This window comes from Talaromyces amestolkiae (assembly GCF_001896365.1).
Source record: "Talaromyces amestolkiae strain CIB chromosome Unknown scaffold24.1, whole genome shotgun sequence".
Taxonomy (NCBI): domain Eukaryota; kingdom Fungi; phylum Ascomycota; class Eurotiomycetes; order Eurotiales; family Trichocomaceae; genus Talaromyces; species Talaromyces amestolkiae.
This window is the reverse complement of record NW_024468060.1, coordinates 362,395-386,886: the sequence shown is the minus strand read 5'-3', so window position 1 is coordinate 386,886 and position 24,492 is coordinate 362,395. Positions and strand designations below refer to the sequence as shown.

General features: G+C 43.9%; 6 protein-coding genes across 6 annotated transcripts; 4 read left to right on the top strand and 2 right to left on the bottom strand.

Annotated features, from left to right (window-relative positions):
• Positions 1-3,139: 3,139 nt before the first annotated feature.
• BHQ10_009460 (uncharacterized protein) lies at positions 3,140-3,451 on the top strand (the record flags this gene model as incomplete). The annotated part of the gene is made up of 1 exon (XM_040882378.1): positions 3,140-3,451. The coding sequence occupies one exon, from the start codon at positions 3,140-3,142 to the stop codon at positions 3,449-3,451; it is 312 nt and encodes a 103-aa protein (XP_040737962.1).
• Positions 3,452-4,656: 1,205 nt separating this feature from the next.
• Positions 4,657-5,268, top strand: BHQ10_009459 (uncharacterized protein; the record flags this gene model as incomplete). Its single annotated transcript, XM_040882376.1, has 1 exon — positions 4,657-5,268. The coding sequence occupies one exon, from the start codon at positions 4,657-4,659 to the stop codon at positions 5,266-5,268; it is 612 nt and encodes a 203-aa protein (XP_040737961.1).
• A 1,108-nt stretch (positions 5,269-6,376) lies between these two features.
• BHQ10_009458 (uncharacterized protein) lies at positions 6,377-8,623 on the bottom strand (the record flags this gene model as incomplete). The annotated part of the gene is made up of 7 exons (XM_040882375.1): positions 6,377-6,672; positions 6,742-7,005; positions 7,077-7,456; positions 7,557-7,623; positions 7,683-7,751; positions 7,833-8,073; positions 8,156-8,623. The coding sequence occupies 7 exons, from the start codon at positions 8,621-8,623 to the stop codon at positions 6,377-6,379; spliced, it is 1,785 nt and encodes a 594-aa protein (XP_040737960.1).
• A 5,067-nt stretch (positions 8,624-13,690) lies between these two features.
• On the top strand, positions 13,691-15,352 carry BHQ10_009457 (uncharacterized protein; the record flags this gene model as incomplete). Its single annotated transcript, XM_040882374.1, has 1 exon — positions 13,691-15,352. One exon carries the CDS (start codon positions 13,691-13,693, stop codon positions 15,350-15,352), a length of 1,662 nt encoding a protein of 553 aa, XP_040737959.1.
• Positions 15,353-17,326: 1,974 nt separating this feature from the next.
• On the top strand, positions 17,327-18,630 carry BHQ10_009456 (uncharacterized protein; the record flags this gene model as incomplete). Its single annotated transcript, XM_040882373.1, has 2 exons — positions 17,327-18,148; positions 18,208-18,630. 2 exons carry the CDS (start codon positions 17,327-17,329, stop codon positions 18,628-18,630), a joined length of 1,245 nt encoding a protein of 414 aa, XP_040737958.1.
• Positions 18,631-19,435: 805 nt separating this feature from the next.
• Positions 19,436-20,400, bottom strand: BHQ10_009455 (uncharacterized protein; the record flags this gene model as incomplete). The annotated part of the gene is made up of 4 exons (XM_040882372.1): positions 19,436-19,854; positions 19,928-19,998; positions 20,053-20,109; positions 20,168-20,400. 4 exons carry the CDS (start codon positions 20,398-20,400, stop codon positions 19,436-19,438), a joined length of 780 nt encoding a protein of 259 aa, XP_040737957.1.
• Between the last annotated feature and the right edge of the window lie 4,092 nt (positions 20,401-24,492).

Below are 24,492 nucleotides of genomic sequence, written 5' to 3'. Positions count from 1 at the left end.
ACTGCTTCAGATGTTGACTGGTGCCCCAATAATTGAGAAGCAATTATCAAAATGTCAAGATACATGGTAGGCTTTCATTTTATCCTGGCTGGTGGAGGCTAGGCTATCCATTTTCTGCTTCAATAGGACAAAACGTACACAAGACAGAGGAGGTTCACCTGGGATCACTGACATTAATTATGTGTTACTTAAGATACACTGGCAACGCGGGCAATCACATGTTTGCTGTGTGAGATGCTCTTGAACTTGCAATCTGCGAGAACACACCTCAGCGATTCGGGCAAATCTAGACAGACCTAGTACGCGACCATTAGTTTTGTACGCAATATGGACCTAGGTTACTACTTTTAGAACATACCAAAGTGGAACACGAAGCTCTTCATATCTTGCTCTAAAATGGAAGGAAATGGTGCTCGCATATGGTAAATAAGTCGATATTCCGTATCAGAACATTATTTTTATGGTCGACTTCAAAAAGTGCAGCTTTGGCGATATCGAACATATCTTGATTGTATCCCTTTGTGAGGAACAGCATTGCTCTTGCATGTCGTTCAGGAGTGTTGAGTAGGCCTTCACAATTAGGATCTTCCCCTAAGTCTTTTAAAATGTTTCGTATACTGTCGGCCATTCTAGCTTCTCTATATGAGCTTGTGTGTTTATTCTGAGCTAATACATGTCACAGTTAGTGATTGAATGGACATGTAGTAATTCCAGCTCAAATATCTGCTTCGCTCTCATCGATCATTTCCACAAGAAAAATATTGACGTCAGTACTACACGAACTGAATATCGGCTTKTGTCATACTGTACTCTTGATGTGATTGTCGATATGACTTACAAGGATATCTGTGTTCAAGTTCGACATAGCTGGTGTAAATTTTCGGGCACGGTCCGAGCTCATGTTGGACTTTGCAGACTTCGCAGTAGTATACTAGTAGGATTGGATTGATATCCATTCAAAGTGCTCTGGAGTTATCGGCTTAATGAACAAATGCAAGCTCTATACCCCTTTTTCTTGCTACTTACTTATGCTATTTTCGTCCCTTCGTCTCTGCAGCATCTCGGGATAAACATGACGGTAAACAAATTATTTCCGTGATGAATATCTTATGATGTAAGTTACTTTAGCCGCCTGATCCTGTGCACCAGAGATCAACCAAAAGTTCTATCCTACTGGTAATTACGTATCTGTAACAAATTACTTTGCACAGTACGGCTATCTCGGAAAGGATGATTGCAGCCCCGATTTCTCTAATCAAACAGAGTGTGAACTAAAATGTATGTAAAAAAATCAACCCACACAGCGCTAGGTGGATTTTAATTTGACTAATGGAGAACCATACGGTACAGCCGGCATCCAACAGCCCTAATTAATTCACTTCCACGTCACACCACGTTATGTCCTCGATTTTATGGGAGATTTCTTACCATGGATGAAAATCGAGGCTACAGCCCCTACTTCGCATGAGATTTTTGCATGGTTCCACCAAGTATGCACTCAGTCCTATCGAACTAAAGCTGATTCTCCCGTTACATCAATTTCTTTATATTTGACTTCACGCCTGGAAGTGTGGATGAACTAAGAAAGTTCTTGTCATTTTGGCAAGCACTACAGCGGAACTGTTCTAATGCGACATTGGTCATGGAGTTTCTTTATATCTCAAAAAAAGACGTGCAAACGTTGATACCCAGTACAAATATTGCTTAGCAAGAGCAACCTGCCAGCTGCGCTTTACTTGTCGCAGGAAAGCCCCATTGACAGTTGCAGTAGTTGTTATTGCCTGCATCAAAGTTGAATTTATTAATCCAGCCTACTTTATGGTAAGAACAATCACTCCAGAGGTATGGAATTCATGTCGTAGAGTAAACAATATGCCTCGTACTATTTGTACTGTAAGAACTTACTCCTTCGCGAGATACAAGGAGCCAATCTGAATGGGTGAAGGGTTGATGCTGGCGATTCAAGGTGTCTGCGAGATGCCTTAGACATCAGGACCCTTGGCGCCAGCAACCAGACATTACTTCGTGAAGAATGGAGAACATGTAGACCGCTATCTATAGAGCTCAAACCTCTCCATGTCCTAGAAGGCGTCTTCAAGGCGTTTCCGTGGCGGCGTACCGCTTGTGTATATAGAGCGGAAGTCTTCGAAAGCTATCCACAAAGATCAAGCAATTATCTTCTAGAACAATCTTATACTCTTGTTCATCTGGCTCAGAAAACTTTCATATGTGCAAGCCTTAGTAACTGCTGCTATAAGTGTTCGGTAGTCTCATACCCACAATCGAACTATCGTTTAACTCGATCTTCACATGCACATTGGCATACAGCATAGTCAAAGCTGCAATCTAGGTCCTCACTATTACAAATTTGTAAAGTCAGCACATAGCAGTGAAAAGAAATGTATTAGTAATATAACTATAAAAGAATAGCACCCTGAAGCCACTTAGCACTCCTTAATAGGAGTCGGAGCAGCAGTGTTAATGTAAATTGGTCTGCAAGTGGTAAGAAAGATATTTCTCAGTGAGAAGGAGATGTCTTGTAGCTTTGATTCGAATTTCCTGATCTTTAAAGATCCAAGTTTAAGTCATCGAGAGTGTGCTCTAGTTAGCTATTTTTGTCTTTTCCTTCGGCACTAGGTCCTACCCCTCACTATTCACTTCCATACCTCTTCCCACCTTTCGAGGTCGAAAATAATGCATGTTCCTATTTAGATTAATATGATTGACTCATGTCATGCTGGGGAGTCGTACTGTATTGTAAATCGTACAAGGGTCCACACTTGGTCCACTTGGGTAACTACGTCGCAATCTCTAGTGAGCTAAAAGATATCCTTCCTGGTGAGGCTTGATTAATTTAACTCAAGTATGCAGTAACTTACACTACTGGTCGAGAGCGATATAGTACAATTACAATAATGTATGGTATTTTTAATTGTATCAGGGTTACCCGAATGACACTGGGATGTTAATGTAACTTCGTACTATTATTGGTAGTGGCTTGTTGCGGGGKCTAATACTCGCAGTTTATGAATTGTCCTAACTAAGACATCGTATGATGGGGAAGATTGGAATATCTGTTTCTACTCTCATTATTCTGAGATTGCAACTTATTCATATCCATTACTAAACACTACGCATAATGTTTCCGCGTCCCCGGCCCCCTCCTCTAGAGCCAAAGCCAACACTACCTCTACCAGCCAGCGATTACCACTGGAAGCTGCATGAGGATACTATCCAGCGTACCCTGGCCCACGCAGAAACAGAGAGCTTTCCGGCGCTGCGTTATGAATCGCATGACTTTGGGCTCCTCCTTATTGCCATTGACCCGGACACCGGCGACTCAGTGTTACATCGGGCTGCTGCCGTGGGCAATGTGAATTTTCTCAACAGTATCCATCCTATGTTTGGCAAGCAGCTCGGCTTCAGACCCCATGCAGAGCGGCTTTTTTAGGTGTTGATGGTGCACCAAAATTTGGCTGGCGACACGGCATTGCATGCTGCTGCACGTGCAGGCAATCTCAGGGGGGCTAAGGCCATCTATCGCCTGTTTCATGGCGATGAGCTCGATGTTGATAACGTGCGGCGCGGCTGAGACCCAGACTCGGGGGACTCGCCGGCAGAAGATTGGGAATGGGATGACTCGGGCGCTGTTATTCCATCACTTGTATTTGTTTGTACTAAGAATCATGCTGGCCGCGACGCTGCGGCAGAGGCACGTGCAGCCGGCCACGAAGATCTAGCAGCGTGGTTTGATAGCCTAGCACAAAGGCTTGATCTTGCAGATATGAGAACAGATGAAACCTACATGGAAGCGGCAAGGCAGGATGCCCTAGCAATTCATTATTATTACGATGAGAGCAAAAGGGAGGAGGGGACAGTTGACCGGTTGCCATCGAGGGAGGAGCGAGATTAGGCATGCAGCAGTTACTCCCACCTAGGCGCGTATCCGTTTCTTTGGAACATATATTTACATCCATTCTCGTGCACGGAACGATCTGGAATGGGGAGCTCCACAACTTCGCACACTGCTCATAGTAGACCTAGTGGATTAGTGTGCATTAGCGTTCTCCCATCACCTTTTGACTCTCATCTCCGTACAGTACGCAGTGCAAATTGATTGACTGACTGATTGATTGATTCATACACGCATCTAAGCCTAGTGGCCTGCGGCACCTTCTATTGGGCAGCGGGCTTACTGCCATACAAAGAAACGAGGTGCCAAGACTCCAGGCTTAAAGGCGTGATGCTTATCGTGTGAGCGCCGATAATGTGCAGCCAATTGGCTGTAGCCCTGCATCCCCACAGCGGGTGCTCAGAGTCATGTGCCCATGTCTTTAATATGTCGTTAGATAGGAACAACCTGCGTATATAGTAGACTTACCATGAAATAACAATCAATTAATCAAGGAATAGGTCACGGGTCGGCTGACTTACTTCGGGTCTCAGGTGACCAGCTTACGTGAGCTACCACGTCATGAACCCTACGGAATTTGGTCAGAGGAGAGGTTGATCCTAGGTAAATAAGACCTGAAGGCCCATCCTCAAAGTATTACATTGTTTAGGAGAGACAGATAAGGTGTCATAAAGTCTTAACTTCCTCTTATAAGAGCCTCCAACACCAAAAATTGCAATAAGCAGAAAGTAGCCCTTACGAAGATGGTTCAACTCGATTCCACTCCAGCGCTTGTAGTGGTCGACATGCAAAATGGCTTCTGCCACGAACAAGGTAGCTTCGCAAAGCTGGGCGCGCAAAGCGAACCAACAGCGATTGTTCCACATATCAATGAGCTGCGCTCCGCTTTCCGCACCGCTAATATGCCGGTCTTCTTCTTGAGGACAGGATACAACCCCAACTACTCTGACAGACGTCGCCGCGACCGTGGGGATCGTCTTGAACAATTACAAGGTCTTATACGAGGGTCTTGGGATGCCGATATCCTCGATGAGCTCACACCCCAACCCGGCGAGAATGTTGTCGAAAAAACGAGAAATTCTGGTTTCTTTCGTACATCGCTAGAAGATACTTTGAAGGAGCGCGGAGTCAATCATTTGATTCTTACAGGAGTGGGAACGGATGTATGTGTCGAGTCGACGGCAAGAGATGCCTATCAATTAGACTTTGCCGTCACTACTGTAAGTGATGCAACTGGGACATGCAACAGGCCAGACCATCTAGCCGCTCTACACGCCCTACGAACTTTCGGCGGCACGGCGTCGACGGCAGAAGTGATTAAAGCTTTGCAAAAGTTACAAGACTTCCACAATTAGAAAATATCATAGACGTTGGGAAACCGTCTGGATAGACACGTGCTTAGGACTAGTACTCCTTTGTCTGCCCTTAGTTCTTGAAATCATTAGAGGAATCTTCCATTCAGGAAGGATAGCAGTTAGTTAGATTTGATATAAGTTACCAGGTATCAATACTACTACTACTACTACTACTACTACACCATTCATTAAGATAGCCCCGCTATTTTTGGTTGAACTTGCCGAAAGTAGTTTAAACACCTTTGGATATACACTAACGTATTTTCTGTCTTTAGACTAGCCAGAATAAAGAGAGAAATCTAAGTGCATGTCTTTAAATTTATACTCATAGAACTGAAATCACTAGCGGAGCATAAAGTATATAACGCAAAAGGAAAGGTATAGGCCACAAAAGAGTCATTTTCTTAGGTTCGAGGCTTTTCTAGAAAGTGTGTTGTCTGTGCAGACAATGTCAGAAGCAGGATCCCAAGGACATGATTCTGCCTCCTAAGTCTCCTCATGGGTTTTGACATTAGTATAGTCACTTCCGTAGGAGCTAAAAACCAGAAATCCTGTCACACTTTCTCCTGGGCAAGGGAGAGAACTCTCCGATATTGTTATGATAGGTCCAAGGCTGAAAGATAAAGATATGACTAGCGGAAACCCCCAGATTTATTAGACGATCATGTTGCAAAAAAAAGCATATAAATCAGCATTATGACTGACGCCGAAGTTTTTCTTTGGGATCAAATTCCGTGATACTGTTCGCATCCAGACATTGTGTGCAGATACTGTATCCATAAAGCCACGTTTCACTATTTCCCAATCCTGAAAATGATTGTTGTCTATCAGAGAATGTAGCAATTCAGCTACCAGCAGGGTGTCTCTATGATCAAAGATAAGCGCCTTTTTATAAGCAGTACTACGTCCGGATTGGAATCAGCCTAGTCATGATTTAGATTCCATAGAGCATGGACAATATCAGGGCTGGACATGTGATCCGGGCCCAGTGTCTTTTTAACCAGCTGTAGTCAAGACGCAGTATAAAAGAAATCAAATAAAGGAAGCTACCTATCTATATGTTTCATTCTGACCCATCAATACCCGTAAATTCCAGACTCTAGTAGTTCTATACTTCTGATTCTTTTGACTGCAGTCTCTCCACTCTCTTCAGCCTCCAACGCATTCCCCACATCCACTCCATCACCATCAATGGAACGCAGGTCAGTGTAACCAATGCAAGAAACGTGAAGGAGGCACCCGATCCCAACGCCCCAATCATTGGTTCAATTCCGGCTACGCCAGCTGCACCTACCAAGCAGCGCGCAAGGTTGTTCACAGCGGTTGCGGAGGCTGCTTTGCCTGGGAACAGGTCGATGACCAGGGCAGAATTGATATTGAAAACAGCGGTTGCAGTATAAGCAACTGTTGGTTTTGTGTTAATCATGCTCTTATTAGAATCAAACAGAGAAAGAGTGAGAGGGAGAAACGTACTAAAAAATTGTAAAATCAATGGCACAGCAATGGAAGTCTTCAATGTCCAGCCGTAAGCCGAAGTGGCTACGATGAAGATTGCCACGATCCACCACATACTGCGCATTCGTGCCTTTTCAATAGGGAAATTGTTGCCACGGGTACTCTTGTCCAATTTCTTTCCCTTGCGGAGTCCATGTTCCTCTATGAATTGTTCTTCGACGGTACTATAGTCTTTATCCATGATTCGTCCCGTAATATATGAACCAAGAACGCAACCAAGACCTTCATAATTTTGTATGTTAGCTCCCTATTTTAGCAAACGAATACTGTATGAGCGGACTAGTAGCACTTACCATTAGGAATAAAGGCAAGACCTAGAAGCAGCTCGCTCAAGCCATAGTGTTCCTTGAATAAAGAAGTTGTACTAGAAGTGACCATACTCCAAACGGTGTATACAATAGCCCCGAAGACAAGACTGACAAAAACATCTTTCTCAAAGAGAAATTTGAGAGGTTCAATAATAAGGAAAATGGACACGTTTTGTAGTTTGAAGTTCGGATCGGAGTCTACCATATACTCGGGCTCTTTGCGAACTCTTGAGATAAGCGGTTGGTAGATACCTGTCAACCGAATTGTGCCATTGCCTGCAATGCTCCTCAAAGTCTCGGGGAGGAACACAATGATGAGGGCAAGAACGAGGGTGGAAAAGGTAAGAAGGAAGATAAAGATGGACCTGTTACGCACAGGATGATGTTAGTGCTCTGTGGCTTGTGGACTATTTTATGCCATACAATGCGAAAACCATATAATAATGAGGAATAAATGGGACTTACCTGAATCCGAAAGCACTTGCGAAGAGACCACCTAATACAGGACCAATAGATTGTCCTAACATCCGGACTATGTTAAGTTTAGAGACTGAGTATTACCAGAAGCAAGTAAGAAGGATGGAAACTTACTGCCTCCGTACAAGCCGATATACCCACCGCGTTCCGCTGGAGTGGAAATGTCTCCAATCACTCCGGCGCCTAAATAATGAGTACGTGCATTTCACAACATTCTTGGAAAAAGATAATTTTGTAGAAGAAAGGAGAAAGGAAAAAATGTACCTATACTGATCGTGGCTGAACTCCCAGCCGATTGGATGGCCCGGAAAATCATCAAGGCGGTAAAATTAGGAGAAAATGACAACCCAATATTAGCTACAATGTAGACAAGGAATGTCCCAATATAGATAGGTCGCCGGCCAATTGCGTCTGCAAATGCGCTCCAGAAGGAAGGAGATATGCCCTGAAGAATCATATAAGATGTGATTGTTAACGATACAAGGTTAATCGAAACTTTCAGGTCCTAGAATAAAGGCAGATAAGATCAGTTTAAAGTCTTGAGGAAGTCAATTGACACCTGTTAGTTAGAGTTGGGAGCTTCTCACCCTAGCAACAGCGTCCAGAGCAGGAAAGTAAATGTTGGAGGATAAAGGAGAGAAAAGGCCAGCGAGAGATATGAGAAAGACCAGCATTCGTTTCTGGGAGCCTGACAGGATATGAAATGGAGCTTCCGATTGCTTTCCTTGGAACTTGTCTTCAGGCTTGGCTGGTGTAAGTTCAGGAGGATTGGGCAATTCTTTGTCTTTCGATATAGAGATAGATCTCTCATTATCTTGCGAAATAGGCTGGAATGTGCGAGATGACTTTTGTGCTCCTGGACGAGTGTTGTCTGATTGGTTGTTATAGTCATAGAAATCGGAGCCAATATCCTGTGGAATACGGATAGCGAATACCTGGCCAGCAAAGGAGTAAACGCCATGTCCCAGATCTTGCCATCCTTCAAGAGTGGTAAATCGCCTTGAAGCTCTACGCACCCACGCATCAGATACCGTCGGCTTGTCTTCTTCAGCCATTGATGGAAAAATATAGAGGAAAACAAATTACCACCACAAAAGAGAAAAGAAAGAGGGAAATACAAAATGTTGAACCAGCAACACAAGATTGTCATGGTCACGATAATTTCAGTCCAAATCTCTATATAAGACACAAAGAAGAAAAAGCAGGGTCCTCTAAAAAATGCTTCATTGGTCTTTGTATCATCTCATTGAACCTCATATCATACAAACATGTGTCATATTTTCCTGCTACAAACCGAAGAATCCACTTCTTCTCGACGCGATAGAGGCTGTGTTACTGAACTCTACGTTTCCAAGTCGATCATTGTCTCAACTGCTGTTTTACAGAAGACTTCTTTGTGTGAAGATATCCGATGTAGGAAAATGCCCGGGCCTGAACGACTCGAAGGGGGATCCAGACTTTCCTCGAATTAACTCAATTCACAAATTAATGCTACAATATACACGACTGACGAGCATGGATTTTCACACCCGCCTAAGACTATAAGTGGAGAAAACATATCAAATTCTATCCAATGGCGGTAAAGTAGTGACATGTCCATCGTAAACAAGGCTTGGTCGGGGGCTGCGACAACAATCGGCAGTATAAGTATCGAAATAGACCTGAATCAAGGTTTGTATCGGGCTCTGGTGGCCTACACAGCTTGTCCAGATGTCGACATCGGTGGATTTAGTCGCGAAGACTAGAAGTCGAACTGCGATCTGTGAAAGATGATGAAAATCATGAAACGGTAACTAGGAATAAGGTTAACGGGTTCCCCCTTTAGCGTCTGCGGATAGCTAGTCAGATCCTTGGGATCTACGGTTCTGACACCTCGACCTGCCCAAATGAGGCATCTTGGTGAATTCTCTCACACTGCCAAGGCCTTTTTTTACCTTTTTCTGGTTGTCGTTAGCTTTCCGCTCGTTACACGGATGGGTTTGAAAGCCTAGCAACCTGAATTGTTCCCTATGCGATTTCCCGTTTAAGCAGATACGTACCAATCTTTTCTTTTTATTCTTTACAAATAAGAAGTGAACCAAGGGAAAGGCGCGATTGGAAGAACTTCATGGTGACGGGGGGCCGCAGATTCCTAGTATGAAGTTTAATTTACAACTTAATCGTATCCTCAGCCACATATTCAACCAACAAGAACCTTTATTTGCAAAGTAGCGTCCCTAGTAAGGAACAGATCCGGACAAGAAATGTTACAGAATAAGCCTATATCTAACTTACCTCCAGGATGGATTCGTATTTGCTGGGTTTGAACGATGTAGGACCGTATATATACATATATAATATCAAATAAAATAAAATAAAATGGATAACATTAATGGAAGGAAAAATCAGTTTTACTTATCAATTCCAAAGTTCTATCCCGAATATCATTACTTATTTTCTGCGTTCATATTCTTTACTCGAATTCAAATGATGTACTTCACTGGCCAGCCTAGAGAATTTTTATGTGTCATCCTAGCCTCATATATATGTATAAGCCTTTCATGCGCTTTCCCTTATCGCCATCAGCCAAGGCAGCCAGGTTCTCTCGTGGGTCGTTCTACATCAAACACGACGACAACGACAACTAGCAACTCTTCCAACGCGGAAGATGACTTGGCAAACTTTGGGGATACTATCCAGGTCCTTGGACTGGTAGGAGGACTTCAAACGTCCATATTCATCTCCAGACTAATCCATGTGCTCATTTGAATATAGATGGAGAGGACCGATCAGGATTTTGTCGACGGATTAGCACTTGATCTCTTCTCCCCAAAAAACCGTACGGTTGTGGTTACGCAAAACTTCAACCCTCTGCCTGGCCACTTCGTCACTGGCAGCACGGGCGAAGGGTTCGTTGCTTTATCCAATTACTCATGGGTTGTGACTATGAATGAAACTGCCAACGATCTTATTGCCAAAATCGAGCTCCCATTTGACCCAGTTGTCCTTACACAGAAGGGAATCGATCAAGGAAATACCTATGTGGGACAATTGTCTTCGGATGGAAAATCATGGGTTGTTACTGAGACCCAACGAAACGTACATGTGTATGTCTATGCCTTTATTCCTTTTCCTTTCGACATGCGATGCGCTTAGTTGCAAAAGAGGCTAACATGGGACTAGATCTGAAAATAAAGCTCGAATAATAAAAATGACCTCTCTAGATGGTGAGTTCATACTACTTGGACGGCAAAGTGTCGACATCACCAATATCTTCATTCAATACGGTCAAGGAGCAACCCGAACGGTAAATGTGACAGGGGGAGCTGGTATCCAGGAAGCAGAGTTTATTGATGGCTTGCGATTCACAATTCTATCAGATGATGCATTCACAATGAATGTTGATCTGAAAAATGACATTTCGTCAGGGAACCTTCCTGCGAATGCTGCATCTCTCAGTAAGTCTCTCCTCTAAATCTTACGATAGAAAATTTCTTGCATTTTTTGACTTACGTCTTTATTGTCAAAATATAGACTCCTTTTCATGGGTTATCAATACGAGTATTCCCACTCGGACACTCAAAGGTGCAGACATCTTAGTCCCAGGTAGGTGCCTTTCTTATCTTAGAGGCGTTTTTATGTATAATATTTGCGTGGCAATTTTGACCACAATTTTCAAACTCTCTTTTCGCTAACTTCTTTTCCCTACTCTAGTCAATCTAGCCTTACTTCCGAATGCCAACAACGATAAACTAGCGTCTTTGAGTAGTACAAGGCGACTCGTCGTAGGAAAGAGGGAATTGAACGCCACTTCAAGTCAGTTTACTCCTATTGCTGGAGTACAGCAATGGACAGAGGGTGATCGAATTAGGGTGTCTAGTCTCTCACAACTGGATGGAGAGTATGTCGTCCTCGTTGAAGATGTAGCACAGTAAATAGAGTTGGTTTCCCTTACTGAGATCGATGATTCTATGTTCTCAACGATTCTTACTTTCATTTACGTAGGTAGATAAGATGTACGTCTAAATTATGATCATCAGATCGTTGACTGTCAACAAAGGTGAAACTGAACCAATCTATATTCGCTCACACGCGTATAGGTAATCTTTATATCTCTCCTCGTTGGAACACAGGTTTTATATCCTCTTCACCTATGACTCTTATATTGCCACTATCCCACTGGAATCTTAGGGGCTCCATATAGTATGGACTTTTTTAATCCAGGTGGCAAGTAATTACTAACATGAACCCTCCGCGAAATTCAGTGTCAGGAACTAATACATTTGGTTCGACGCCGGCAAGCAACAATCGTATAGATAGACGGAACTATAGCCAGGAGCAACTAATTTTCCGCCGTGAATACTATGGTCACGACATCCAACTGAAAGACTGTGCCTCAACCAGGGCGGCAATGCTTGTCCTCTCTGTACCATTAATAGTAGCAGTCGCTGCCAGTGATTCATAATGCCAAAACACTCTCTCACTGTCGTTTATCTCGAGTAGGGAAGAGTGCGAATTTGCTAGATGAATAGGAGAGTAGAAGTTAGAGGTGTGCAGTCTTCTGGTCCAGCTTCTGCTTTTCTCTGGAGCTCGGCGAACTTCTTTCCTGACCCTGGAAAGGCTTTCTGATTGATTCCATTTACCGTGCCTTCCAATGTCGTTCAAGGGGATGCTTTCGCAAAACTTGACGAAAGATGGCTTGTGCAACATATGCATGGCTACCTTGAGAATCCAAGAATCGAGCCAATTCTGTGGCGCAATTGACGAAATAAGTCGCCCGGTGATTTCACGATAATGACTCCCATCCCTGCGACGTGAAACGCCTGTGTGATGAAACCTCGTCCAGGTGGCTACACTTCGAAGTACCCTGGTCATCACTTCGCAGACGAAAAATCAATAAAGTTTAGCTTCAAATAATGCCCATTCATTATCTTTATTGCATTCCTTTTCTAATTGAAATAACATAGTGATGGTGTTGTCAGATACAGCCTGGCGCTGATCCACATTGAACCTTCTTAACACAACAATGATGCCAAGATGATCTCTACAAACATCTCAAATGTATGACAATGTAATATTTATAAACATTGCGTCAGCCGAACTGCCTAGGTTTCAATGTAAAATCATTTACCCCGTCTAACAGTACAATGATTGATAATGTGGGGGATTCTTGGCGATGAAAGCTACATGGCGTGAAATTACAGCGTCGCGCAATATCGAAGAATTAAAACAGCTATGTAACATCGAGTATGAACTTCACTACTGCCACTGGGGAAGCCAGAATTGCATTCAGATCACCTTGATACGGAAATGGCCAAAGTATTTAATGATTGAAACGCTATGATATGACGGGATAGCCCTATATTTATGGGGTTAAATGCTAGGTACTAGATACATGTAATGCATTGAATTGTTTGGTCTGGATTTACATGACCACAACCCATCTATCTACGCCTTCCATGGTTGTTTTTGAAAATCAGAAAGAATACCCATGCTCCTCAGCATGTCATGATGGTCAGGTCTAAGCACCTTGCATATTTCTAGTGCCCGACGATGCATCACTTCCGCTTCTTCATATTTCGCTTGCCTGGAGAGCACAGATCCTAGCATCTTCTCACATGGTTCTAGTGCCCATTGATGTATCGCTTCTGCCTCTTTGTAGTTCCCTTGACTAAGTACGGTTTAGCGCCGAGTCGGCCTCTCAGAAGGAGAATGAGTTAGTTGCTGTGCCGTGGGTGGGCTCAGGGACGAAGTTTATCTCCCTGTGCCCTGAAACGACCAAAGGGAGTGAAAGGGATTAGAMCCCCGCCCGCGAGCCCCGCCCACCACGATCCGCTGCGATCCATAGATATCGCGCCAAGCCTCGTGCTTATTGGTCGACTGTCGGACCCTGTCACGTGGTCCACGTGATGAGGGTTGGATCTCCAACTCTATCCACACGATTGCACTACTCAACTTAGTAAGGTTGCTCTCCATTTTCAGAGCCAGAGCATGCGAATGCACGCGCTATTTGTTGCGTGATATCATGTGGAGCAGTATCACATGACCCATCATTCTCTGTAGCGCGTGGCAGTGCGTTAGAAAGTGAGCTTCCACGGAGAACTGCAAATCACTTCTTTTCCCGCCAGATTTCAGCCTCAGTCATGTCTTGGATCAAAGAAGCGCAGAAGGAGATGGCAACTTCTGTTGACAGTCTCTCCAAGCATAAGAAATCTGACACGATGCCAACTTATCCAAGCAGACCAAATCCGCCGCCTCAAACGCAATTCAATAACCCTAAAGCCCAGATACAGTCCGAAGATGAACTCCATTCGTCCGAAATCGTTTCTTCTGTACTCCCCACTCCCCCAACAAGCCCTCAAAGCTCGTCGAATTTGACGCTCTCTGAGCAGAAGCCAGTGGAAAGCCAACATCCTATGGCTGCCGCCTCAGACTTGAAGAAATCCCTGGGTCTGGGTGAATTCCGCTGCGGATGTCATGCACAAGAACGGCGCTGTCGAATTCGCATACCAACAGCAAATAAAAACTTGATCAATCCCCATATCGAGTCGATGTTAACCCTTACACGATCGTCGCCGAAACTCGAAGCTGACTTGAATAAATTGTTCGAGCTTGTACATTGTCATCATCACGGAGATCAAAAAGGTACAAGGCTTGAGGAATGGAAAATAGTCTTTCCCATTGGAAATGCCGGTATCAAACCAGTCGTGTCAATTGAAAAACAGATCATAAAAGTTTTTGGTCAACTTTCCGCTCGGTGTATATGGATATCGCTGGAGGGTGAGCTTTGTAAAAATAGTATTGGTGGCCAAAGTGTTCAGAATTGTGCCAAAACGATTGATGAGATCGCCAAGTCAGAAGTCTATCTTAAAGATATCTATCTCGATTATCTCCTCAAGGTTCTTGAAACGAATATGTATTGTCCTGACCACATTGGTAGCCCGCAATTCAAAAGGGTGGTGCTGTGGAAGTCGAAAGTGATTGAGATCCGCGAAACGGCTACTTTAGAGTTGATGCAGCCCATTGAAAATGACTTGCCGGTTGGGTTCATAACTCATCAAGTTCCAAATACTCCAGAGACCGGGGGTCTTTCGACTAAGAAAATTAATAAGCTCACCTTGCCCATTCGAGGGTTGTCGACGCGGAAAAACTTGCAATCTTGGTCCTCAAAATTGAATCAAGATCCGGTCACATTTTGGCCAAAAGCTAATGACACCTCCCCTTTCCACGTCATCGTGATGGGAAATGGACTTCCTGGTTACGACCGTGTCCAAAGCAAACTTCAACAGCCTTTGGGAGGCAGAGACCTTGAGGATGGATATGTGTATCTGTATCAGGTTGAAGGAAATGAAAGGTTTGTTAAAATTGGATGGACTGCTGATTCGGTTAAAGTACGCCACGAGAAGTGGGCCTTTGATTGCAACAGGAACACGACGACCCTTTATCCCACTCTCGAGTCTGCCACCAGGGTTCCGAATGCTCGGCGTGTCGAGGCGCTGTGTCACGAAGAGCTATACCATTGTAGAATCACAATATCTTGCAAGGGCTGTTTGAAGAAGCATACTGAATGGTTTGAGACTTCTCCTACTGAAGCCATCGCAGTCATTAAAAAGTGGTCAAATTGGATAACAACACGTCCATATCAGCTCCTTCAGCTGGAACCTAAAGTGAAATTGGCACTAAAAGAAAAGGAGATGCGGCGAGTGAGCGATATCGGCCGGTTTATGAATGAGATATCAGTACCCGTCACACCAACAGTGACTTCAGAACTTAAAATCGAGAAAGTGGGAGATACGCTTTCCTGACCTTCGAACTCCGGTCCACATACATGAATCTTCCCTACATCAAAAAGTATGATTGACAACCTTCGTGCGAAACTCAAAATGTAACGTACTTCCTCATGCAATGTATTTTCTAGAATATTTGGACAGAACTTACAGGTGTAAGATGTAGACGATCCAAACATGAAATTAGGATCAACCTGAGACTTTTCTTTCCATCGTTTCAGGGCTTCTGCGTGCGCCTGCACGCATTACCAGTTTCCGAAGGATGCTGTAGACCCTGAACGCTAGGTGACCTAGGCAACAACGTGCTTCCAAAAACACAGGTTTAGATGAAAACTGCAATGAAAAGATTCGCCTGGTCAAGCTACCCAGATGAACGCACCAACATTTGCCCATGAAATCCGTCAGGCCCCTTCATTCTGGCTCATGCCCGCTTACTTTAGTTGGCTTTGTTTGACTCCCTCCTCTCCGAGGGTTTACGGTTGACAATCGCAGTCAAGAAGAACGCTATCTACGTTGAATCATATACACACCATTGCCATGCTCAACAGAGCACAAACTACATGCAATTATTAAATACTCCGCCTTTAACAGGTGAAATTAAATTATCGTTCAGTGAATTTACCCTTCGCTAAGAAGATGAACATACGTTTCGACGGAATCTGCTAAGTTTGCCCCTGGTGAAGCTGTTTCAAAAGAACCTCAATAAAAGCCAGTCCAGGATGATTCCGGTCTTAATCCAGCATATCAGGTTCCGGATTCCACTTACGACCTGTAATTCACGTAATTGTAGACCCTACCCCTGTATCCATGTAAAAGCTAAATAGCTTCATAATCTCGGAGTAAGTTAATTCTTCCGGGGAGCCAGTTAAGTCGCTAATCTTAGTGCAGCGTGTAGCCAATCCTTTGAGGGCACTAAGAATCATTCCGTTCACTTGTGCAGTACATGAATCCCTGCTGTATTTTTGAACGCTTACTCCGCGAAACGTGCGTCTGGGCTCCGCCGCGAACTAAATGCAGAATTACCCTAGTGGAACCTAGGGTTGCAGTGTGCCATTGCAGCCATTCTCGTTCAAAATTTGTCTGTGGAAATTGGAGAATGAAAATGTGCTCCGGATCGTCTTGGTGCAAAGACAAAGGTGTCATTAAAATATCTTGTAGATCACTTCATGGTCTGGAGATATTATGGTGATTTATCGGGGCCCAGTTCACTCTTTCCAACATAGAGTATAGACGTGGTTGGCTGATACAACATTCGTTCGGGTGTCTTTAAATTCATGGCCGAAACTAAGTGGGTTTCGCTAAGTACAAAATTCAATACAAGCTGTACTATTTCAAGCAGAACGATTGATAACACTGTGCTAACTTCGAGTACGTAACTCTCATTCAACGCTAGGACCATTGTCAAAGGCAATGAGTCATTTTCTGTATTTAAGTCTGCATATACCGTACGTTTTTTTGAACGCGAAAACATCGCAATATATTTATCGCTTACGGGAAAGGGTTAGTGAGGCATCTGCATACAGTAGATAGTGTTAGTACGCCTATCGGAAAGGTTACATGATGCCACGACTGCTACGTTTGACCTCGGTGATTTCCCTAGTACGTTTTTATCTTAATGTAAATACGAACCATGTAATACTATGTATAGTACTTTATGAGGAGACCGCCTACTTGAACAAGAAAAGCCTCAATATAATTAAGAACGATATCAGCAAGTCATTGGCTTTTCAAAAGTACGGCAGGATTACGTGACTCCTGTATAACAGTAAAATAAAAACGTACTAGGATTATTACCGGGATCAAGCCAGGGTAGAGAGCGGGCTTAAAAGAAGTGCTATACATAACAAGCTTGGTCAGGGCGCGGTATATAATGGTCGTGGATCCTGAAACCATTGTTGTCGCTTCTGAACAGTCTCCCGGAAACGACCCAGCCACATATGCACGTAATCGAAAAAGCAAATACACATTTGCAAATCTCCCTCCCCTGAAAGCATGAAGGTTGAAAAATTTCGCATCGCCATCATTGGCTCTGGGCCAATTGGAAAGTTACTTGCGTGCTCTGCAGCGCCACATCCGCGTATCCAGTTTACGCAGTATGAGGCGGATGTCCTGCCCCTACGTCCATCATTTGGATACGGTATTGGACCCCAAACATTCCATGCCGCCAAAGTACTCAACCCAGAGCTTGCTCAAAGGTTCTACGACGAGTCCTTGAATGATGACATCTGGATGCACTGGTGGCACGGTGGCGAAGAGGATAAACTGATCGCTGATGTCAGGATGCCAGAGGGAAAAGTGTTTGGTAGACTAGGCCGGGAGGAGCTTATGGATCTTCTGGATGATAGCTTACCAGAAGGCTTGAGTAAGAATGATATTCAGTACGGCAAACGTCTAGTTGATGTGCGTAAGATCGGGCCGCAGCAACTGGAGCTTGTTTTCCAGGACGGCTCTAAAGACTTTGCCAATGCTGTGTGGGCTGCTGACGGGGTGAACTCATTCACCCGCAAAGTCGTACAAGGTGAGGCCTATCGACCAGCAAGTTATACCGGTATGCTTGGATACCGCGGAAAGGTGGATGCCAGCAAGGTAGCCAAATTAGTCGGAGAGTCGTTTGCAAAGGACACCTACATGTTCATAGGAGTCAAGGGATGGCATGTACTTATATTCCCGATCGAACACGGCAAATTTGTCAACATAGCGGCATTCTCTAAGGAGCCTGAGGAACAGCGGTACACGCGCGAGGAAAAAGTGACTTTAGAACAGATACTGAGCCATTATCCGGGGCGAAATGCCAAAGTGGATACTCTGCTAAAGGTAAGCAGGAAGATGACAGTCCTCCCACGGTTAAGATGCGTATGGCTAACAAGTTGCAGCTTTTGCACAGTGACACCCGAGGTGGCTGTGCGCGTCTCAATATCACGCACCTGGGCAAGCTTGAGACACTTTTCAACCCAGAGCTTGGCATAACTCTCTTCGGCGATGCAGCAAATGCCATGACTCCACACATGGCAGGATCTATGTCGTGCGGCTTCATTGGATGTACGACATTTTTGCACGAGGAATGGAATCGGTGTATCCGGTCAGGTTTGCTTCCTGTAGACGCCTCGAATGTTCAGATCGCAGACGCCCTGGTCGAAGCTTCACAGGCCTATGAGGAGAAGCACCTTCCCCTAGCTCAGAAGCTTTCTGACCAGTCTGCCGAGCAGGGCCCCATGTGGAGTGGCGGGRTTACGGACGTGCAGTTACTCTCAGAGCGCCCCCTATTCCTTTGGAGTTCAGCAGATGACAAGCATTGAGAAATATCGTTCCAGGATATGTTGGATGGAAACAGGTGGTGAAATCTAGAAGTGGAGAATATAAACACAATAAATCTTTTGAAATTTCGGGGATGCGCATTTTGAGCATTGCGGCTTGACTTCGTCGCATTTTTGCCTTCGTAATCGGCCGCTCCAACAGCCGTAACAACTCCTGAGCATGAGATATGCCAGTTATTTGGAGGTTTAAGTTTTATCGTTACTCTGATCGTGAGCAAAGATGATGATAAAATCACTGAGCCTGATCTGGAATTATCCCTTCGTAAGAGTTTCCCCCGACTGACTAATCACAGTCAATTTGACAAGGCATCATCCACAACTATGTTGGGGTTGCAGGAAACCCTGACCCTTACAATTTCTCTGTCTGGTATGGTTAGACCTAGTCACAAATTTCAATGTCAATATCTACGGAAGGACAAAGATAAAAGTCAATAACAAAGCCTGGTATAGCTCGTCATCAATAATGGTTCGGCAGAGAAATTGAACTCCAACTATAATACAGGACATGGGCAGGAATTCCCATTGTAGCAAACTAGGGCATGCGTCATTGCCTCGTATGCGGCAAAAATTCATGTTCTTCGGTTAAATTCATTGATATGTTTCAGGAATTTAGAAAGCCATGTTGAATCAATGAAAGTATCCCCTTGCGAAATTAGTGAACATGAGTTACTTGCCTTTCTCATCTATCTATCCTATTCCGAGCTGGCCATATCTCCAACAGCTAATTTACATAATCTATTCATATAAAAAGGGTGAAAATAAACCACCAACAAGGTACAATATCAACTTAGTGCTTTAGTACGGCATTCTTATCCTCCTCCGATTCGACGTCACTCACGACCACATCAACATCAGTTCGAACCTTAATGACACTAGGCGAGTCAGTATCCTTCTTGATGATATGCTCCTGGGAATTCATGCTGCCTTCCCTGTCATCTCCGCTAATGTCGGTGTATAGCCCTTGGGAACGCCGTTTGCGATCCACGCTGCGCAAGTTCGACATATTCATGTGTCCACTAGCAGTGGTATTCTCACCACGACTGAGTCCACTCTCACCGCGACTTCCATGATATGAGCGGCCTAGAACGCGAACAAAGAAGAAAGCAATTGCTTCCTCGATCGTCTTGAGCAATGTGGGGACACATGCAGCAATACAGGCAAAGTCGACATCGATCTGGGACACAATGAGGCCACTTTGGACGCCGTCTGTGAAGATTAAGAACGAGTAAGTCAGTAAATCATTTGTTAAAAATGATTACAAGAAAAAAGGTGTGCTTACATGTCAAGTCATTAAAAGCGAGGGCTGATCGATATAGACCGTAAATTCGTACGGCACCGAGAGCAGTTCCACTAAACGATGATACTCAGCATTCGATCACTTTGACGGTAGCTATTAGCACTTACCCAACTGCTAGAAGACCCATGACGGTTGCAATAACATATTTGTGTCTGTATTGTATACTGATTTTGCCGTTAGTAACCCGTTCATCTCGAACCCCTATGTAGCCTCAACACTTACGAAGAAAACAACCACCATGGTAAAAAAATCATGACCATTGAAGCGGAAGTGTTGATTGCTGCATGGGAGAACCAGAATGGCGGCAGTGTAAAGCACTGGTCCTGGGGGCGAGCCTTGTCCCAGTTGCTTTCAAAAGACGTTCCGCACTGGGAAATGGTAGCCACAGAGGTGGCCACGCAGTAGAGGGCGATATAGACGATGAAGCATTTACAGAACAAGTTGAACCCACGCATCGTGCTCATTTATATGGCAAGGAGAAAAAGTAGTGTTGCAATTTTCGCTATACCGGACACGAATTTATACAGGACCTGATAGATGTAGAACATCTCCATAACCATATGGATCTGAGTGGGACTCAGTTCTTTGGTATGTAGGCCTTCGCCTCAGTGTACCATGGTGTAACAGATAGCGGTCAATGCAACAGCGATGCTCTGCAAAGAGTCATATTAGCGTGGCAACCCAATGTATAAATGATGTTTTCGATATCGCAACATACATAGGAGATGGCAATGGCAATGTCCGAGAGCATAATCCAAAAGCGGGACTCGCCATAATGAGTGTCTGTCGAGCTTGAGAGCATTCTATATCGATATCTTCCCCAGAGTCGTGCAAAAACTGCAAGGGTCATAGGCACCAGCACGACAGAGACTGCCGCTTCGAGGGCATGACCGTGCGGGTTAGGAAGCGAGGGCGAGGGAGTTGAAGTGTTCACGCTTGAAGACTCGACTCGCAAACTACACAAGAGCAGAACAAAGCCAAAGGGGTTGAATCAGGGTTGAAATAATCCATCAGCCTCGCTTTCCTTCTCCTGAAAACGAGACAAATATGATTTACGTATCATTGCAATCGGGGCAGGGGTTGATGTCGAGATTCCAACAAAGAAAAGAACACCAACAGAAGCACACTGAGAATAATGCAGTACCTACTCCGTGTTGGTACAGGGTATGGTGCATTTTCTTTGGCCAAGTCAGACCCCTGCGTAAAAATCAAAAATAATGGCGATCAGCGTCTCCTCGGTCAACAACCCCATACGTCGTCCGCGTAGATTAAAATGTCGGTTGGAGGCGAATCCGTACGGACAACCTGGTATAATAACGTCATACGGCTAAAAGAAATAATACCTAAATCATACGTTAGCACGGGTCTGCGGATCGAATAGGACCCTGGCGATCTAGTCAGAACCCTGTTACTAGCGTAGACGCCGTCGAATAACCTGATACCCGTCACGTCGCTGCCCCACCCTGCGGTTGGGAGTCAGCCCGGGCTCAAATGCCACCCGGGCTCAAATGCCAAAATCTTCAAAATCTCAACCCGTCATTTATAAACGTCAAAACCACAGCCAATATGACACCTAACGTGTATAAAGAAGAGGAAATATTGATTGCCAAGATCCTCAGCGCGTACTGCGATAAAAAAAAGCCGAACTTTAGCAAATTGGAGCGTAATTATGGGGTATCTCACCAGAAGCTCTCCCGTGCGTGGAACAACCTACCCTCTCGCTCAACACGCGCACCTACGAATCGCCTATTATCTCCAGATCAAGAAAAGGCGCTTTTTATGTGGCTTAAATATCTAGATAATATAGATGCACCTCCAACAAACACACAACTCGAGGAAAGTGCGAATTATTTACTCAGTAAAGGTTTTACTGGTTCTGGAGAGCCTCCTCACGCCAGAAAGAATTGGATATACGATTTTCTTGACCACCTGCCAGAACAGTATGTCAGAATAGTTCAAATACCTTAGAAAAGAGAGCGTACGGCCTCAGAGCACTATGATAAGATTGAACGCTGGTTTATCAATATGGAGGCCCTCTTTATACGCCCTCAAAATATGTGGAACTTCGATGAGACCGGCTTCATTGTTGAAAAAGGAAAACCCGAGGCGGTGATAACGGCGTATCCAAAGGCTTCAAAATCGGTGTCAAGTTTATCCTCGCGAGAATCGATTACTATTGTTGAAGCTATAAGCGCCGAAGGAAAGATTATACCACCTTTATTGATTCCAAAAGGCCAGGTGCACTTGGAGGAATGGTATAAGCATATAAAAGAAGAGGATTGGCTAGTTGCACCTGTGTCAAATAGATTTATCACAGATGAGATCACATTTGAATAGCTTCAACATTTTCAACATTATTCGAAGCCTGAAAAGCACTGGCAATGGTGCCTACTTTTTATAGATAGTCATATAACTCATATAACTATAGAATTTGTTAAATATTGTAAAGAGCACCATATTCGCTTGTACTGTTTTCCTGCTTATTCTACGCATTTTATGCAGCCACTAGATAGAGTGTCTTTTTAGTAATATAAGCATATCTATAGGAGAGTTGTGAATAATATTACGCGCCTAGGTGGTTTTGACTTTAATAAAAATGACTTTTTTGAAAAGTTATATGATATCTAGATAAAAACGTTTATAATGCGAACGATTTGCCATAGTTAGAAAGAATAAGGCCTTTAGCCGTACAATCCCTGGATTATACTGGATAAAATGCCTTCACCGGATGAAGCATTTGAAGCAATGGTTACTAAGGGAGATATAATAAATATTTATAGCCAGGCAGATGATACTATTCCTAGCTCATCTACGGTAAAATCAATTTCTCCACTATCAACTGCTGTAAAGCTTCATCATTATATCAATAAGATTGAAAAATCAATTGATAATATAAAGGATATATTGGACAGTGCGAGCCCAGGTCTTACAAAGCATATAAAAATGATCAACCGAGGCAGCCTCACTTTGGCTGAATTAGGTGATCTTCACCGTGAGAGCTTCACCAAGGTTCGCGACACCGCAAAACGTAAAAATATAAAAACGACTAAACGCCAGATTAAAGCGAGCGGTGCGCTTTACGTACGAGATGCGAATCGCCTCATAAAACGCCGCCATGATGGAGATCTATTGAGGATTCATAAAAGTCATGTCCTTGGTGTGGAGGAGCCGGCGGAACCGGAGGCCCCAACAGAGCCCCAAAATCTTGGTTTTTTTATCGATACTCAGGGTAATAGGTAAACGGAGCTTATATTTACTACTCGTCTAGTTTTTATATGCACAATATATGGCGTTGGTGGACTAAATTCTATTTAACACAATGTAGTCAATATTTTTGGCATTTGAGCCCGGGCTGACTCCCAACCGCAGGGTGGGGCAGCGACGTGACGGGTATAGCCGTTTTATTCTTAATATACTCTTAATATACTCTTAATATACTCTTAATATACTAGTATTACTAGTTTGTACAGTGGAAATTTTGAATAGCCGGCGATGCCTTCCGCTGAGTCTTCCTGGTAATTATGTTTGCAGCCATTCATTTACTCAAGATTAGGGATGGCGATTTACCATATCTAACAAAACTAATGGTAAACAGGTCTTTACAAACCGTAATTTAAGAAAGATTGTAAATTACAGATAAATAAAGCTATTCCATATAGGGATATAAGCTAAGCCTAATGTGAAAGTCCTCCCTCCAACGACCCTTCTGATGCTCCAATGGGCAAAAGGTACGTTATCGAAATATGAATCTTTGAATAATACACCTTCCGGTCCCTTCTGCATCAAGCACGAGGCTGTACCAACAGGAACATGGCCAGCACAACCTCAAGCGAGATAGCTGAATGATCAACTTTATATTCTCGAAGATTTTGTTGGTCACAAAATACCACCCTTTAATAGTGTTGCAACTGACACCCGCATTTCAATGAGGTCTCTATGGCTGGAATTCGGTCATTTAGAGAGGTTCAAATACACATTCTTTGTACCATGCGACTCACATGGCTTGCAGCTCTTGATCAAAGATATCATTAATCTCCATCCGTTCAGCAATAGAATGAAGGGTGCTAATGGTTTATTTCACATTTCCGTGCAGCTAACAAACAGCTAGCATTATTGCAACACTATCAGCAAGCGTCCTATGGGTAGGAGTACACTCTTAATCTAGCCTTTGAGACTCGATGGGGAACACAATACAATAAAGCGTTCTAAGGATGCTCTGGTGGCATTTGCTCGAGATAGTAATAATGAATGTCATCCAGATAATCTTGAGACTATTTAATGAATACCCCTTCTGGGTGGGTGTTGCTGAGCTGCTTCATATCCTCGATCCAATACACAATGCTTAAGTCGCATCTGAAACCCTCAAATGCTGATTATACTTATCTGGCTTTACTGGACTCGCGATGCGATTGTTCGAGACACCAGCAAACTCCATACCGTCGGAACGAGCATTCTCAACGATGAATCTTACGCACACCCGCTACCGGAACCGATTGAAGGTCAAAAAGATTGGAAAGATATACTATATCTATATTAATTGTAGAATC